Genomic DNA, 15,510 nt, shown 5'->3' on the forward strand with positions numbered 1-15,510 from the left:
TCGGCACTTCACGGTGCCTTGGATGCTTTTCTCATGTATCCCGCTTGAACAAGAGAACAGTTTCTGTGCTCACGCCACAACATATTAGATATTTTTCCGTCTTTGGTTTGGGTAAGGCTGCCACCAAGATCATGCGTGTTCCTGCCTATCTTGGCGGGGGACTAGCGGCTGCAGGTTCTTATGTGGCCTACAAAGTTGATCAGGCTACCAGCTACACACAATCGCATCTTGACTCTGCTAAAGAATTTGCCGGAAACGTAGCAAGCGAGGTTGGGGGTTTCTTCAATGACATGTTCTCCGGTTCTGGTGGCTCTTCAGGAGGCAAGGATGGAGGGGATACGGGAATGGTCGCAGGGTCCGGAGCAGCTGCCGCAATAGGTTTGGCTCAAGATAACGAGGACGATGAAGAGGTGGATATCCTCGACAACGAGGAAGAAGAGGAAGAAGACGCTCCGGACAACACTGACGATGCGATGCTAAATCTCACGCGCCAAATGATTGAGATCAGAAGCATTTTGCTCAGTATAGGGGGATCTAATGCTTTGCGACTCCCCTCGATCGTGGTGATAGGTTCACAGAGCAGTGGTAAATCTTCTGTTCTTGAGTCCATTGTGGGGCAAGAGTTCCTTCCCAAGGGGTCAAACATGGTTACTAGACGTCCAATAGAGCTGACACTGGTCAATGACAGCACACTTGCGGCCGAAACAGCAGAGTTTCCTGCGCTAAAGATGTACAATATGACAGACTTCCAACAAGTGCAAAAGGTGCTTTATGAGCTCAACATGAGCATTCCTGAGACCGAAGCCGTGTCCAGCGACCCTATCCAGCTTGTCATAAAGTCCCCAAAGGTTCCAGACTTGTCATTAGTGGACTTACCAGGTTATATTCAAGTCGAAGCCGCAGACCAGCCGGTCACCCTAAAATCCAAAATTCGTGAGCTTTGCGATCGCTATCTGGAGGAGCCAAATATTATACTGGCTATTAGTGCAGCAGATGTGGATTTGGCCAATTCCTCTGCGTTAAGAGCTGCCAAAAAGGCTGATCCTAAAGGAGAGAGAACGATTGGAGTGATTACAAAGCTTGATTTGGTCGACTCCGAGACTGCTCGCAAGATGCTCACCAACAAAAAATACCCCTTAAAGATGGGATATGTGGGTGTTATTACGCGACCTCCCCCATCGACATCCTTGTTTCGTCGTCAGAGTGGGGCACAGGCGTTTGTTGCACAGCAGAATTTTGAAAAAGCCTACTTTAAAGAGCACAAAGATTCATTTATAGGCACGACAGTCTCTACAAAGGCACTGAAGAAAAAGCTGATGAAGGTGCTTGAGCGCTCAATGGCCAATTGCCTCAGGCCAATGCATGTTGTCGTTTCCAACGAGCTTGAGGAGGCCAGTTACAAGTACAAGGTCGAGTTTAATGACAGAGACCTAACGAGTGAGAAATACATGGCACAGACGATAGACAATTTGAAACTGGCCATTAAAGAGTTTAGCGAGCGGTTCGGAAGACCAGAATTACGTGCGCTACTAAGAAGCGAGCTCGATCAAAAAGTTCTTGACCTCATTGCACTGAGGTACTGGAACAAGCCTCCAGTGACAAACAAAAACAAGGAGAGCGAGAATGAGCCATCGCTCGATGAACTTGCGACTGCACCTCCCAATGACACCTTCTGGCATCGCAAGCTCGATATTGCGACAGCAAGTTTAACCAAGCTGGGAGTTGGACGTCTTGCTACCTCTTTGATTTCCGACGCCATTTTGACGGAAATTGACGTTCTTCTGGATAACACAGACTTGCGCTCGCATCCGATGATCAAAAATGCTATCAAGGATGCCGCTGTTTCGGTATTAACCACGAGATACAATTCGACTGCTGAACAGGTGGAAAATTGTATCAAGCCTTATAAATACGAGATCGAGGTGGATGACAGAGAATGGGCTCTCAGTAGGCAGCACGCAACGATGCTCCTGAAAGAAGAGCTCAAACAATGTACTTCAGCTTATAACCAGTTGAAAAAGACGTTAGGAGGTAACAAATTGAAACAAATCACAACTTACTTGGAGAACGAAAACAATCTTGTTGGTCAGACGATTGCTAAGGAAAACCTTGGATTTAGCCCAGGCCTCCTTTCACGTGGACGAGAGGCGTTGTTTTTGAAGGAGCGTTCCAGATTACTGGCCATGAGACTCAAGTTTTTGCAGTCGGGCTGCAAGTCGAAAGATAACAAGTATAAATGCCCAGAAGTGTTCATGGACTTGGTAGCAGAAAAACTGACACAAACGGCAGTTCTCTTTTTGAACGTTGAGCTATTGAGCGACTTTTACTATACTTTCCCTCGGGAGCTGGAAAAGAAGCTTGGAAAGAGCTTGACACCAGAACAGATTGAGCAGTTTGCAAAAGAAGATCCTAAAGTGAAGAAACATATTGAGTTGCAAGAACGCAAGGAGCTTTTAGATTTGGCTCTGTCAAAAATTGAAGATGTCATGGCTCTTCAAAAACGAATTGTATAAAGTATATTTAACGGATTAATGATTAAATTTCTTTTGTTTATCATGGGGAGGAGCCTTGGATTCTTTTTAGAGAGTTACTCTTGAATGTGACTATCCTCAATTATTTATGGTCAATATTTAATTTTAAGCATCGAATGATGTAATGCAGGCGGTTCAATATTCCACTTCAGCTGGATGTGAGATACTTTAAGGCAACTTCCACTCTGCATGAATTCTTATCTTTTACTTGCTATTTGTTTCTGACAAATTGGCGCCCATCACATACAAGTAGTTGTAATCACTTGATGTCTTTCCTCTTTTAAAACCATATGTATTAGTTCAGCCCAACTGTCTACCGGTTCTAGGTTCCTTGGCCCAGTTGGTTAAGGCATCGTGCTAATAACGCGGGGATCAGCAGTTCGATCCTGCTAGGAACCAACCTTTAATTTTTTTTGCGATCTATAATAAGATAAGAAAGCACTATACATCGAACGTCATATTAAAGTCGTCAATAGAGTCCAAGAACTGGCCCCATCCATGATCGCCCAGAATATCCAAAATCGCCGTATGCAATTCAGGAACCTGTCCTGACACCTCTGGAAATGGATTTTCGCTCTGTTCCGTGCTGATCGGAGCGTCTGATATGTCGGGTCTTGCCGCGCCTTCTATCTTATCAAATTTAGCTTGAGGCGCAGCCAAGCGTTCGTCTTCGGTCCTGGCATTGCGGCTAGAAGGATTCGAGTCCGAAGAATAATTAATAAACTTAAGCTGCTTTCTTAGCTTACTTTGAGCTTTGGAGCGCATATTTCCTTGAGTCTGGGACATATTCGGGCCCTTAGTGTTGCTAGCTTGTCGCATCTTGGTAATTGACTCTATCGACTGAAGGCCTCCCCTTCGATCACCTGCAACCATCAGATTAATTAGCTTCTGAAGCACGTAGAGGCCTCGCACAGCGGGGCGAACTATGAGCTTATGGGAGCCCAAAACAGGCATGATTTTCTTGACAACTGAGATGACCGATTTTTGACGACTAGCGGTTTGTTTGTTCAGCATTGCGTCCACAAGCAAAAAAACTGCTGCAGAGACAGCTAATTCGCACACAAACCATGGTTTCTTAAACAAGTTTGGGACCCCTGGATCCGCGTACCGTTTGAGGATGGTCTCTGCGCAATTGCAGCACAGTTCATAGCAGTCCGAGGTCCAGTGCTCATACGTCATGAATCTGGACATTTTGCTGTTGATATCAAGTCTCTCCTGGAGAATGATATAATCGGTCAGAAACTTAATGAATTCCACTGTGGTAGAAAAGTGAGCATCAGAGTTGAGACGCGCATGGTCCATGTAGTTTTCAAAATCCTTTCTAATGGTGATCTCAAGCACGCGAAGCTCAAGATCTGCTTTTTCGAGCGACTGGAGAGTCAGCTCGCTTTTCAGCACCGTGTCGTCAAAATAGTAATTTCTCTTGATGGTTGCAATCTCGGCAACAAATCTCTGATAGTAATTATCCCAGTCTAACACTTTATGTGGGATTTTCCACTTTCTAGGCTTGGGCGTACAGAAAGTCCCCGGTGCAATCAGAGAATAGCGGAACTGGTCTTCGTACCAATCAACATTCACTAGCGACCACCAGCATCTGAGCTTCATCTCGGTTTCAGGGTCGTCTGAGTCGCCAGCAACGCTATCCAATTTCAGCTTCCGCGCGCTGTAGCACATGATCCCCACAAGACAATTTTGTAGATGAACACCTCCTAGAGGATGTGCACATAGCTTGAGCAACGAGAAGAACTGGATTGCACTGATGCTGGGAAAGGTCATGTATCTGCCGCGGAACAGGCATTCGAGGCCGCATGCGAAAAAAGAGCGAGCGTGAAGATCCAATGTCTCGTCAGAAAAAGCTAGCTTCTGTTGCAGAGTGTCGTCTGAATAGTATACTCCAATGCATAGTAGCATGTAATATTGAGCCAGAAAAAGATATTCTTTGCTAGATTTCGAATAGTACGGCGTAACGTGCTTCTCAATGATGGATGGATCGTTCCAATACGATTCGTATTCTTGTAGAAATCGGTCGTTATCCAAAACATTGTGGAGAAAAGATAGACGCAGTGCGCTCTCCAAGATAAGGTCGGAATGGGTCTTGTCCAGGTTAGCTATGAGCCTCAGTTGGTAGTTCCAGACATCCGATTTTTCATCCCCGCTTCGAATCGACCTCATGAGTTCCTTGTTGGGAATTCTGGACCACTCTTCGGTATTAGCATCGAAATTCTGGTCATCGTCGTCCTGTAGGCCCTCGGCTAGGCCTTTGTTGAGCAGGCTGATAACCACGCTGTAGCTGTCCCATTTGGCGGACAATTCCAGGGAAACCCCACCATGGGGTCCAGAAGGTTCGAGGGAAGATGCCTTTCGTCCTGAGGCTCTCGGCACGGCAGCCGAATTGGAATTGTGGGGAAACGAAAACTCCGATCGGAGTTTGAAAACCGTTCTTTCCAAGTCCTTGATTTTCCGTTTGAGTACCTCGTTTTCCTGGGCAAATTTCATCTCTACAAGCTTTTCGTCCCCTGCATTAATCACCACCCCGTCTACGATGACAGGCTCGCGACTGCAAAGATGGCCTTTGTTACGGGCAATGCATTTGTCACACGGCACCTCGAAGTTGCACTTGACTTTGCGCTTCTTGCAGCTGAGACACGTCTTGGAAATACGAGTAGTACGCCGTAGCTTGGTTATGTCCAGCCTGGTAAACTCCGCAGGAGAATTCCTCTTCTCCGAAGGCACTCTCTCCGCAGAAGCCATGAATTATTGAAATCAGAAATGTGAGCGATATTAACACCCCTGCACGGGGCTGCACCCCGAATTTTTTCGGGCGATCGTATGATACTACTATGAGCCCGCAGATAACATCTGACTTTACATGAAGGCAAAATTTTGGTGTAGGGTGTCCGCAGGCCGAGCAATGCTGCCACGCACGCACCTTATTCGTCCGTTGTGGTGTGCTGCTTCATGGTCAATTTTTTTAGCTCAATTGACATCGGACGGTGTTGCTACAAAGCACAACTCCAATTCGTCGTAAAAGCTCGGAGTAGATCATTCCCCCTGTAGTGTGAATTAAGCTGATGAGGCGTCCGGCATATCCAATTGGACACACCCCGTCACGGGGTGTGAAATACCCCGCCACGGCCATCCGGCAGCCCCACTCCACCACTTTGGGTTGAATATGGTCCAATTGTTATGTGCAATTTTTCGGACATTGGAATCCACCCACTCGGAGTAAAGCAACTCGTAGTGACTGAAAAATAAGACGTCATTATTAATTAGGCTGCAACAGACATATAAATACGAGACACTTTTCCCTCTTCTTACCCATCCTTCTATCAATCAATCAATCAATTAAAAATGACTTCCATTCCAAAGACTCAAAAGGCCGTTGTTTTCGAGACCAACGGTGGTCCTCTTCTCTACAAGGACATCCCTGTTCCACAACCAAAGCCAAATGAGATTCTTGTCAACGTCAAGTACTCCGGTGTTTGCCACACCGATCTCCACGCTTGGAAGGGTGACTGGCCATTGGACACCAAACTTCCACTGGTCGGTGGTCACGAGGGTGCTGGTGTTGTTGTTGCTAAGGGTGCCAACGTTACCAACTTTGAAATCGGTGACTACGCTGGTATCAAATGGTTGAACGGCTCGTGCATGGGTTGTGAGTTCTGTCAACAAGGTGCAGAGCCAAACTGTCCTGAGGCCGACCTTTCCGGTTACACGCACGACGGTTCTTTCCAACAATACGCCACTGCTGATGCTGTCCAGGCTGCCAAGATTCCAAAGGGAACTAACCTGGCTGACGTTGCTCCAATTCTCTGTGCTGGTGTCACTGTGTACAAGGCATTGAAGACTGCCGAATTGAGCCCAGGCCAATGGGTTGCTATCTCTGGTGCTGGTGGAGGATTGGGTTCTCTTGCCGTTCAATACGCTGTCGCCATGGGCCTGAGAGTCCTGGGTATCGATGGTGGTGACGAAAAGGCTAAGCTCTTCGAGAGCTTGGGCGGAGAAGTCTTCATCGATTTCACCAAGGAAAAGGACATTGTCGGAGCCGTCCAGAAGGCAACCAACGGTGGTCCACACGGTGTTATCAACGTTTCTGTGTCTCCAGCAGCTATCTCTCAATCCTGCCAATACGTGAGAACTCTTGGTAAGGTTGTTCTTGTTGGTCTTCCAGCCGGTGCTGTTTGCGAGTCTCCAGTTTTCGAGCACGTTATCAAGTCTATCCAGATTAGAGGTTCCTACGTTGGTAACAGACAGGACACTGCCGAGTCGATTGACTTCTTCGTCAGAGGCAAGGTTAAGGCTCCAATCAAGGTTGTTGGCCTTTCTGAGCTGCCAAAGGTGTTCGAGTTGATGGAGCAAGGAAAGATTGCTGGAAGATACGTTCTTGACACTTCCAAATAGTTTATGATGAGTAAAATGATGTTTTTATTGTGTGAATAGGTGAATGAATATGATGAAGATATTTTATTAAGGCATTATTTTGCCGTGCTAACAATGTCGAGTAGACGGTTGACCTTTGCCTGCAAAAGCTTCTCGTCCTGTTGCCACTCGGCCGACTCCGGCACCTGTCCCAGTATCCATGCCTCCTTGAGCTGTCGTGTAATGGCTAACAGCTCCTCCGTGAGCCGCACTATCGTGGCCGCATTCGACTCAATTTGTAGTGCCTCGATGGCGTGTGTCTCTTGGGATTTTTCCTGAATGGACGAAAGCTCGACAATGTCATGGAACTTTTGCAGTATAAGTTCGACGTTGTTATCCACGCGGGATAAAATAGAGGTGAATTTTCGGGACATCGAAGAAGAACCGATTAATTTTTTGGCGAACTAATATTTGGCTGTGAAATAGAACCTAAAATTAAGGGTCGCAACAAAAGGCCCCGAGGGGGATCGTAATCATGAGAACGCCATTTCATTCTACTGCCGTAACTATGCAGCAGCATCAGTACATATTTCTGTTATTTCTTGGTATGATGATGCCCGTTTATAAATAACCCATATTCACGAGCTACCATTTTTAATGACAGGCCCCCACAACATCCCTCATTGGGACTACGGAACATGTGCCAATGGCAACCGCGCGCCTTCAAGCTCATCGTCAGGGCTTATGCTTAGAGGTAAGTGAGTTTATGAGACGTCTAACATAAAGAACATGGAATTGTAGCCGTTGCCCAGCCCGAGGTGGTGCAAAATTACCTTTTCCCGATCAGCGACATGCTCGCAGACAAAATTTTGACATACAGAGAGTCGGTGAATAAACTAATGGATGCAGACACTACGGCAGAAAAACACAAGCTACTGATAATTGCCGGTCCGACGACCATAACGAGCCCGATCCAGTCCAAATTCTGCGCTCAGTGGATCTCTAAACTTTGCGGAAAACGGATATACAATGCCGTGGTTCCCTCAAGCGATAAGATCCCAACTAAACTCGCAGACACATTACAAGACATATACTCAGAGGAGCTGGACTGCTCCGGGTCTGTGATGCTGGCCATGAGGGCCAACTTCACCGACTATGACCAGGGTGCCGGTCCTGTCAGACAATCCAAGGAAGTGATGTACGGGTTGCCGCTCTACCGAACTCTGATGCACGAATTGGCTAAATTTTGTCCATTGACTGTGAGTCTGTCCAATACAATTTCCCCACAGTATTTTTCGGACTTGTGCTGTCTCGGACTTGTGGATTCGTCTCTTCTAGAAAGCCAGCTTCACAGAGAACTGGTTTCTGGGGTGTCGTATCCATGCGGATTCCAGATCACGGAGTGCGACAACTACAAGGTCGGCAAGGGCGTGGAGGCAATGTATGCGTCTAGCTTCCCGCACAGTTTTCTCACAATCACCAAGAACGGATCTGTGGCACAGGTGGAGACGACCGGCAACCAGGATACGTTTATTGTGTTGCAGATGGCGGACGATATTGCAGACTCCAATTTTTTCAAGCTGCTTGCTGCTGCAGGCGAGGATTGTGCAAATGGTAGCAGGCTCCGGGTGGTTGTTGACGTGGGCGAGCTGCATCTAGCAAATTATGAAAGAAAAACTGCCTTGGTGCTACAATTGATCCAGACACAGAGATATTATTCAGGATTGCTCGGGTTCATTGTTGACTCCGGCAATGTGTACTTACCGGAAGAGGCGCAACTTGAGGAAATAAATCCGATGGTGTACGACCGGCAAGAGTTTGTGCAATTCAGCAACTTAGGACAGAAACTGATCAACAAGAGCGACAAATCGGCAGGCGAGACCCAGAAAGAGGACTACGTGCAGTTCATCCTTGCACATAGTCTCATACGCACGATTGTCGGAGTAAATAGCTGATCACGAGATTCGCGACATGATGAATATTACGCAGCCAGCATTTGCTCCGGGGAGGCGGTAAAATAGTCTACAAAGTAGTGTGAGCCGGCACGCAAATTCCCAGCAGGTTCGCGAACTTGTGGACCGGTTTTTTTTTTATGGCAAGTCTAACTTCCCCTGCGCTTGGCAGCGACCCGGAGTTTTTGCTCTGGTCAGGCATTTTCCCAAAAAAACCCCAGCTAGTCAAAATTATATATAAAGACAGCTATTGCAACTTATTTATTCCTTGTAACTAAAATAAATAATAAACAATGGGATTGGACTTCTTGAAGAGAAAAACCGGTGTGATCGTTGGTGACGATGTCAGAAACTTATTCCTGTACGCACAGGAGAAGGGCTTTGCCATTCCAGCCATCAATGTGACCTCCTCATCCACCGTGGTTGCTGCTTTGGAGGCTGCTAGAGACAACAACTCCCCAATCATCTTGCAAACTTCCAACGGTGGTGCCGCTTACTTCGCTGGTAAGGGTGTCAAGAACGATGGCCAGAAGGCTTCGATTGCCGGTGCCATCGCAGCTGCTCACTACATCAGATCCATTGCTCCAACATACGGTATCCCAGTTATCTTGCACACCGATCACTGTGCCAAGAAGCTTTTGCCATGGTTCGATGGTATGCTCGATGCCGATGAAGAGTACTACAAGCTGCACGGTGAGCCATTGTTCTCTTCTCACATGCTTGACTTGTCGGAGGAGACCGACGATGAGAACATTGCCACCTGTGCGAAGTACTTCACCAGAATGTCCAAGATGGGTCAATGGCTCGAGATGGAGATCGGAATCACCGGTGGTGAGGAAGACGGTGTCAACAACGAGAACGCCGACAAGGAGTTGCTCTACACAAAGCCAGAGACCGTCTTTGCCGTGCACAAGGCATTGGCTCCAATCTCTCCTAACTTCTCGATCGCTGCTGCCTTTGGTAACGTGCACGGTGTCTACAAGCCAGGAAACGTTGTCCTGAGACCAGAGATTTTGGGAGAACACCAGGCCTACGCTGCCAAGCAGCTTGGCTCCAAGACCAACAAGCCACTCTTCTTAGTCTTCCACGGTGGATCTGGTTCTTCGCAACACGAGTTTGACACTGCCATTTCCAATGGTGTCGTCAAGGTGAACCTTGACACCGATTGTCAATATGCTTACTTGACTGGTATCAGAGACTACGTTCTGAAGAAGAAGGATTACATCATGAGCCCTGTTGGAAACCCAGAAGGTGCCGACAAGCCAAACAAGAAATACTTTGACCCAAGAGTTTGGGTTAGAGAGGGAGAGAAGACCATGTCTGCCCGTATCACCGAGGCATTGGAGATCTTCCACACCAAAAACCAACTTTAAAGATGGTATTTTAAATAGGTAAATCATCAAAGCCAAATATTAAGTCATATAGCGGATGTAGAGATGTTTTTCTTGTTCCTCGCAGCTTGATGGAGGCACAGACTCGTTTTTTTAGGTTCAACTCTGCTAGGTCGTGCGCCACACATCCCTGGTTTTCGTCGAATTTTTCAAAAAAGAAGATGGCAACTACCATTTATTTGAAGTGACTTTGTGATTGAAATTATTGGGAACAAGAAAGGGGCTTTCTATTAACCGCATAAAGGTTGTTTCATACTACAAATTTCATCATTCGGTCCAGTCATCACGAGTCAATTTGTAAACATATATAGTCATGTCGGAACAGCAGGACACCACATCGGAACACACATCGAAGCGGGGCAACAACCCCAAGCACAGAGGCGGCTCAAAGAAGAATAGTAGTACAGCCAACGGCGGTGGACTCTCGCTTGAGCTTAAACAGAAATTCCAAACTTTGACAGAGTTCTTCCCTGATTGGACGTTCCAAGATTTTGTGACAATCCAGGAAGAGATTGCGAACGTGGACATAACTGAAATATCCGAAGGCATATTGACAGGGAAAATCCAAAAATGGGATCAAGTTGTCAAAAAGGACGAAAAAAAGAAGTCTCAGCATACTGAAGAGCACCACGACGAGCCATCGGCTCCTGCTCCTGTGCAGATAGGCAAAAAGGCTCATCAACAAAATAGATTTGTTGGTTCGAAGCCAAGACCAGTGCATAAACAGAAAGACTCGACACCAGCCGCATCTAAAGTGTCAAAACAGCCTGCTCCGTCTGCAACTGCCACCGCTCCAGCTCCTCAGACCGCCTCCTCTCTACCTACCCAAGGCTCTTCGTGGGCCAGTGCGCTAGCCCAGAAGCCTGCGAAGGCTGCCAAGGTGCCTGTGAAGGAAGAAGTGCCATCTGAGCCCAAACCCGCCGAAAAGCCTGCGGTGAAGAAAGAAACCACCAAAGAGCCAACCAAGAAGAAAGAGCATGTGCCAGCTCCAGCTTCTGAGTCCAAGCCCTTGAGCTGGGCTGCGGCCGTGGCGCCAAAGCCAAAGATTGCAAAGAGACCGGCTCAGGAGGCCAAGAAGGAAGAGGCTGCTGCTCCAGCACAGGAGCCTGTGGCTGAAGAAAAACAAGCTTCTCCTGAAATCGCTAGGGAAATACCTGCCCCTAAGAACACTAAGAAACCTGTTCAGGCAGCTCCAGTGGTTCTTCCATCCTCTGCTACCCAGGTGGGTTCGGTGGACGGCATTTCTTTCGGATCGATGACTTTGAACGACAAAGAGGAAGAGGTCACAGAGCAGCCAGCACAGCCAGCACAGCCAGCCCAACAGGTCCCACCAGCTCAGCCAGCTCAAGCCTCTCAACCTTCCCAGAGCCCTCAAAACACACAGTCCGAATACAACAAGAACTACAGAAACAACAGTCACTACAACAGCTACCAGCAAGCACAGCAGCAGGCACAACAGCAAGCACAACAGCAAGCACAGCAGCAAGCACAGCAGCAGCAACACCAGCAGCAGCAAAAGGCTTACGATCCATCCAATTACTACGGTGGACTCTCGGACCTGAACAGCTACTTGCGTTCTCCAGGAGCCAACGGCCAGTCGTACGATCAACAGCAATACCAGCAATTATTCAACCAGCAACAACAGCTTCTGCAACAACAGCAGGCTCTTGCTAGCGCCAATCCTGGCGAGATCAATCCACAGTCTTCGGTGGCTAACTCCATGAACCCGCACTCGTCACAGGTCCCAGCCCAGCCTCAAGTTCAAGCACAAGCTGCTGCCGCTGCTTCTCCAGTCGCTCCGGGAATGAGCAACCCTATGATGGGAATGCCAGCCTCCTACTACCCTTACTTCAACTACTACCTTCCATTTTACTCTCAACCTAATCCTGCTGCCAACCAGTTCTATATGAACTACCAAGGGCAGCAGTCTCCATCCCAGGCTGTTCCTCCACAGCAGAATAGTTTCGGAAACAGCTTCCAGAACAAGGTTTACGGCCACCAGCAAGCTGCTGCCAACGGAGGCGAAGATGAGAGTTCCAAGACAGCAGCGGGAGCACAGGGTGCTCAACAGCAGATGAACCCAGCCATGTTGATGCAACAGCAATATGCCCAGTACCAGCCACCAACCCCAGGATCGCAAGCGGGTGCTCCGGGCTTGGCTGGTTCTCAGATTGGTGGTGTGGCAGGTGCTGCTACCGGAGCCGGCGTGTCAAGCACTCAGGCTTACCCATATTACCAAAACCAGTACCAGTATCCGGGAGCTGGTGACTACGGAAACAACACCAAGGGCTGGTTTTAATGGTGAATCAAACTCATATTGTTCACTGACCGTGGGTGTATATAAATGGTAAACAGAATTGGTGTAGAGATGCAAAGATTTTGCTCTCAGAGCGATCTGTAAAGACAGGGTAACCATCTCCTTTTTCTGCCAAAAACCATGGCTTACAAATTTGCAAGCAATTTTCACTATATAGACTTACTCCTACTATAGAGTGTCTATATTTTTCCTCCTAACAAATTTATTAGTGCGTTTACTCTATACTAAGGGAATTGACGCTACACTTTAGTAAGTAATATTATTATGGCATGCCATATCTGCAAACACATGTCAGTGCACGCGAATGACGGCCGATTGACCATTCCGCTCTACTAGATTGCTGTTTTCAAGTTCGCCACAAGACATTGGGCCGTGTCTTGGGGGTAGTAGTGGTAATGGGGGCAGGGAGCAAGGATGTCGGAGGGTACCCGACTCGAAAAATAACAACTTCCTGTGAGCGAAGGTGGATTTCCCAAACCACATGAATGTGTTGTATCGCTTCCAATACGCTGTTTCGTGGCCTTGAGGGGACGGCTGAGCTTCTGCAAATTCATGGCTGTGCTATGCTTTTACGGGTTATTGACCCTGTAGAAGCTGCCCCGGTAAAAAAACCCTATTTGCTGGACGGCACGTATTTACAAGTGGCAGATACGCGGTGAAGCAAAATGCGCGGGGCTGCAGGAATATGTGTTTGTTTATTTATATGCGAAACTAGGTGCCGTGTTACTAGTCAGAAAAACTAACAATTAGACAATGGCTGCTGCTACTACTAAGAAGACCGCTAGAAAGAAGAAGGACCCAAATGCTCCAAAGAGATCTCTTTCGGCTTACATGTTCTTCGCTAACGAGCAAAGAGATATTGTGAGGGCAGAGAACCCAGGTATCGCATTCGGACAGATTGGAAAGCTGCTTGGCGAGAAGTGGAAGGCCTTGGACGAAGCTGGTAAGGCTCCATACGAGGCTAAGGCAGAAGCAGACAAGAAGAGATACGAGCTCGAGAAGAGCGAGTACACTAAGTCCCAGGCTTAGAAAAGACTGTATCTTTTTTGTATGCTATTGAATCAGCGTGTCTGGTTCTCAGCTGTATATTAGTTCCGCTGTTGTGATAGCTTTGGGAGTTTATCGGATGAGTATCTACACTGTTCTCAATCTACTTTTCAAATTTTATTATTATCGCTCTTGACATTGCATTAACTAGTAGCACGGCTCAAAACTGCCACGCCTTCGACGTGATGCGTTTGCGGGAAAAAGTCGAACCCAATAATGCTTTCCACTTTATAATCCTTGCCCTTTTCTGTCTCCGTGAGGAAATATTCCACATCTCTGGCTTGCGAGTGAACATTGCAAGAAACGTAAACAATTCTTTTCGGATAGAACTCTGCAAGCTGCCTCAGGAAAACCTCATCACATCCTTTTCGTGGAGGGTCCAAGATCACAGACGTTTTGTCCTTAGGGAAGTCGATCTTCTCAAAAAGCTTTTCAGCCTTTCCCTCGATGAACTCGCAGTTGTGAATATCGTTCAGCTCCACATTCCTCTTGGCAAATTTGATCGAGTGAGCAGAGATCTCCACGCCCAGCGATTTGCGAACAGACGATGCACAGGAGATGCTGAAGAGGCCAGATCCACAATACGCGTCGACAAGGTAACTGTCACCCGACTCGTCCAATGCAAGGTTAGATTTGACGTAGTCTAGGACTTTTGGCAAGATAGAATTATTGTTCTGGAAGAATTCGTTGGCCACGAAATCAAACCGCAAGCCATTCACATACTCACTCACAATGGCGTTGTTATCGGTAACACAGGTCTTGAACATGTCATCTTGCTCTATAATGGAAAGCGTCCCATCCTCTGTTGTAGAACCTTTTAACTCCTCTTGATTACGTCTAGTGTCTTCTCTGAGCAAAACAGTTGCCCCCTTGTGCTTCACCTGTCCGGATTGAATTAGCTTTTCAAGCCGCGCGCGCTCATTCTTCAATCCTTGTCTTACAATGTCTGTTCCTATTATGCAATCCTCAATGTCCATCACTTCACCAGGGTATTCTCTTTTTGGCACGTCTCTCCAAGATGGACGACCTTTAGAGCCAAATCCAAAATTAGGACGGACTGAAGGATCTTGGTGGCGGCTGAATTGGTAATGAGGAGTCAATTTCGTGCGGTAACCATACTTGAGTGGACTCGCAACAGTTGCTCCAACCTCTGGCAATTTACCCATGGATGTCAGCCGTGGCGCAAAGTATCTATATGCATTGATTATGGTTTGGCGTTTGAAGTTGAGCTGGTCGTCATATTCGATCGGTTGGTACTGACACCCAGAACAGGCTCCAAAATATTGGCATCTGATAAGGTCCTGTTTTCTCAGAGGGGAGGGGTTTTCAATTTTGAGCAAATCGGCGTCCACATGGGTATCTTTGGTCATGAACACACGGATAGTGACAATATCTTCTGGCATCGCGAACGGAACCACTGCAATTTGCTTGCCATCTGGGATTTCCGGATGTGGTAGCAAGGCCAGTCCTTCGCCGTTGGAGGAATATCTCAGAATTTTGACAGATTCCACCACTCTGTTGTATTTTGCGCGCAAGTCTGTATTATTCAGGATTTTGTTTAAAGGGTTGGACACCTGTTCAAGGGTCAGATTGTGCTCTTTGCATATTTCTGGGATCTCATGATTCAGTAGCACTCCCAACGGTGTAGTAGGCTCAGGGTTCTGTTTTTTGGCCCTATGTCTTTTGACTTTACGAGGCCCGTTCGAGACAGCTGGCATGGTGATTTTGGAAGGCATGGGGATACGTTTCAGTACTGAGCGACCCAATGCAAAGGACATAAAAGTTTACGGTATAAAAATTTTCGGAACTGGCCAAGGCGGTGCAAAATTTTTTGTAGCCAACTACAGGCCGCTGGACTGTAATTACAAGCTCAACAAGAAGAGTCGAGGTGATCAACTAGAAAAGTACAATTA

General features: G+C 47.2%; 9 protein-coding genes and 1 non-coding gene across 10 annotated transcripts; 7 read left to right on the forward strand and 3 right to left on the reverse strand.

Annotated features, from left to right (window-relative positions):
- Positions 1-131: 131 nt before the first annotated feature.
- Positions 132-2,513, forward strand: HPODL_03664 (putative mitochondrial dynamin GTPase (Msp1); the record flags this gene model as incomplete). Its single annotated transcript, XM_014079991.1, has 1 exon — positions 132-2,513. The coding sequence occupies one exon, from the start codon at positions 132-134 to the stop codon at positions 2,511-2,513; it is 2,382 nt and encodes a 793-aa protein (XP_013935466.1).
- Positions 2,514-2,856: 343 nt separating this feature from the next.
- On the forward strand, positions 2,857-2,930 carry HPODL_05421. The gene has a single exon. It is a non-coding gene; the product is annotated as a tRNA-Ile (tRNA).
- Positions 2,931-2,972: 42 nt separating this feature from the next.
- On the reverse strand, positions 2,973-5,282 carry HPODL_03665 (uncharacterized protein; the record flags this gene model as incomplete). The annotated part of the gene is made up of 1 exon (XM_014079992.1): positions 2,973-5,282. One exon carries the CDS (start codon positions 5,280-5,282, stop codon positions 2,973-2,975), a length of 2,310 nt encoding a protein of 769 aa, XP_013935467.1.
- Positions 5,283-5,882: 600 nt separating this feature from the next.
- HPODL_03666 (Alcohol dehydrogenase 2) lies at positions 5,883-6,932 on the forward strand (the record flags this gene model as incomplete). The annotated part of the gene is made up of 1 exon (XM_014079993.1): positions 5,883-6,932. The coding sequence occupies one exon, from the start codon at positions 5,883-5,885 to the stop codon at positions 6,930-6,932; it is 1,050 nt and encodes a 349-aa protein (XP_013935468.1).
- Positions 6,933-7,006: 74 nt separating this feature from the next.
- Positions 7,007-7,324, reverse strand: HPODL_03667 (Mediator of RNA polymerase II transcription subunit 22; the record flags this gene model as incomplete). The annotated part of the gene is made up of 1 exon (XM_014079994.1): positions 7,007-7,324. One exon carries the CDS (start codon positions 7,322-7,324, stop codon positions 7,007-7,009), a length of 318 nt encoding a protein of 105 aa, XP_013935469.1.
- A 223-nt stretch (positions 7,325-7,547) lies between these two features.
- HPODL_03668 (uncharacterized protein) lies at positions 7,548-8,845 on the forward strand (the record flags this gene model as incomplete). The annotated part of the gene is made up of 2 exons (XM_014079995.1): positions 7,548-7,644; positions 7,677-8,845. The coding sequence occupies 2 exons, from the start codon at positions 7,548-7,550 to the stop codon at positions 8,843-8,845; spliced, it is 1,266 nt and encodes a 421-aa protein (XP_013935470.1).
- Positions 8,846-9,135: 290 nt separating this feature from the next.
- Positions 9,136-10,215, forward strand: HPODL_03669 (Fructose-bisphosphate aldolase; the record flags this gene model as incomplete). The annotated part of the gene is made up of 1 exon (XM_014079996.1): positions 9,136-10,215. The coding sequence occupies one exon, from the start codon at positions 9,136-9,138 to the stop codon at positions 10,213-10,215; it is 1,080 nt and encodes a 359-aa protein (XP_013935471.1).
- A 331-nt stretch (positions 10,216-10,546) lies between these two features.
- HPODL_03670 (uncharacterized protein) lies at positions 10,547-12,532 on the forward strand (the record flags this gene model as incomplete). Its single annotated transcript, XM_014079997.1, has 1 exon — positions 10,547-12,532. One exon carries the CDS (start codon positions 10,547-10,549, stop codon positions 12,530-12,532), a length of 1,986 nt encoding a protein of 661 aa, XP_013935472.1.
- Positions 12,533-13,303: 771 nt separating this feature from the next.
- On the forward strand, positions 13,304-13,579 carry HPODL_03671 (Non-histone chromosomal protein 6; the record flags this gene model as incomplete). The annotated part of the gene is made up of 1 exon (XM_014079998.1): positions 13,304-13,579. One exon carries the CDS (start codon positions 13,304-13,306, stop codon positions 13,577-13,579), a length of 276 nt encoding a protein of 91 aa, XP_013935473.1.
- A 161-nt stretch (positions 13,580-13,740) lies between these two features.
- Positions 13,741-15,375, reverse strand: HPODL_03672 (tRNA (uracil(54)-C(5))-methyltransferase; the record flags this gene model as incomplete). Its single annotated transcript, XM_014079999.1, has 1 exon — positions 13,741-15,375. The coding sequence occupies one exon, from the start codon at positions 15,373-15,375 to the stop codon at positions 13,741-13,743; it is 1,635 nt and encodes a 544-aa protein (XP_013935474.1).
- Between the last annotated feature and the right edge of the window lie 135 nt (positions 15,376-15,510).

The sequence above is a fragment of the Ogataea parapolymorpha genome, chromosome IV (genome assembly GCF_000187245.1).
Source record: "Ogataea parapolymorpha DL-1 chromosome IV, whole genome shotgun sequence".
Lineage (NCBI taxonomy): Eukaryota > Fungi > Ascomycota > Pichiomycetes > Pichiales > Pichiaceae > Ogataea > Ogataea parapolymorpha.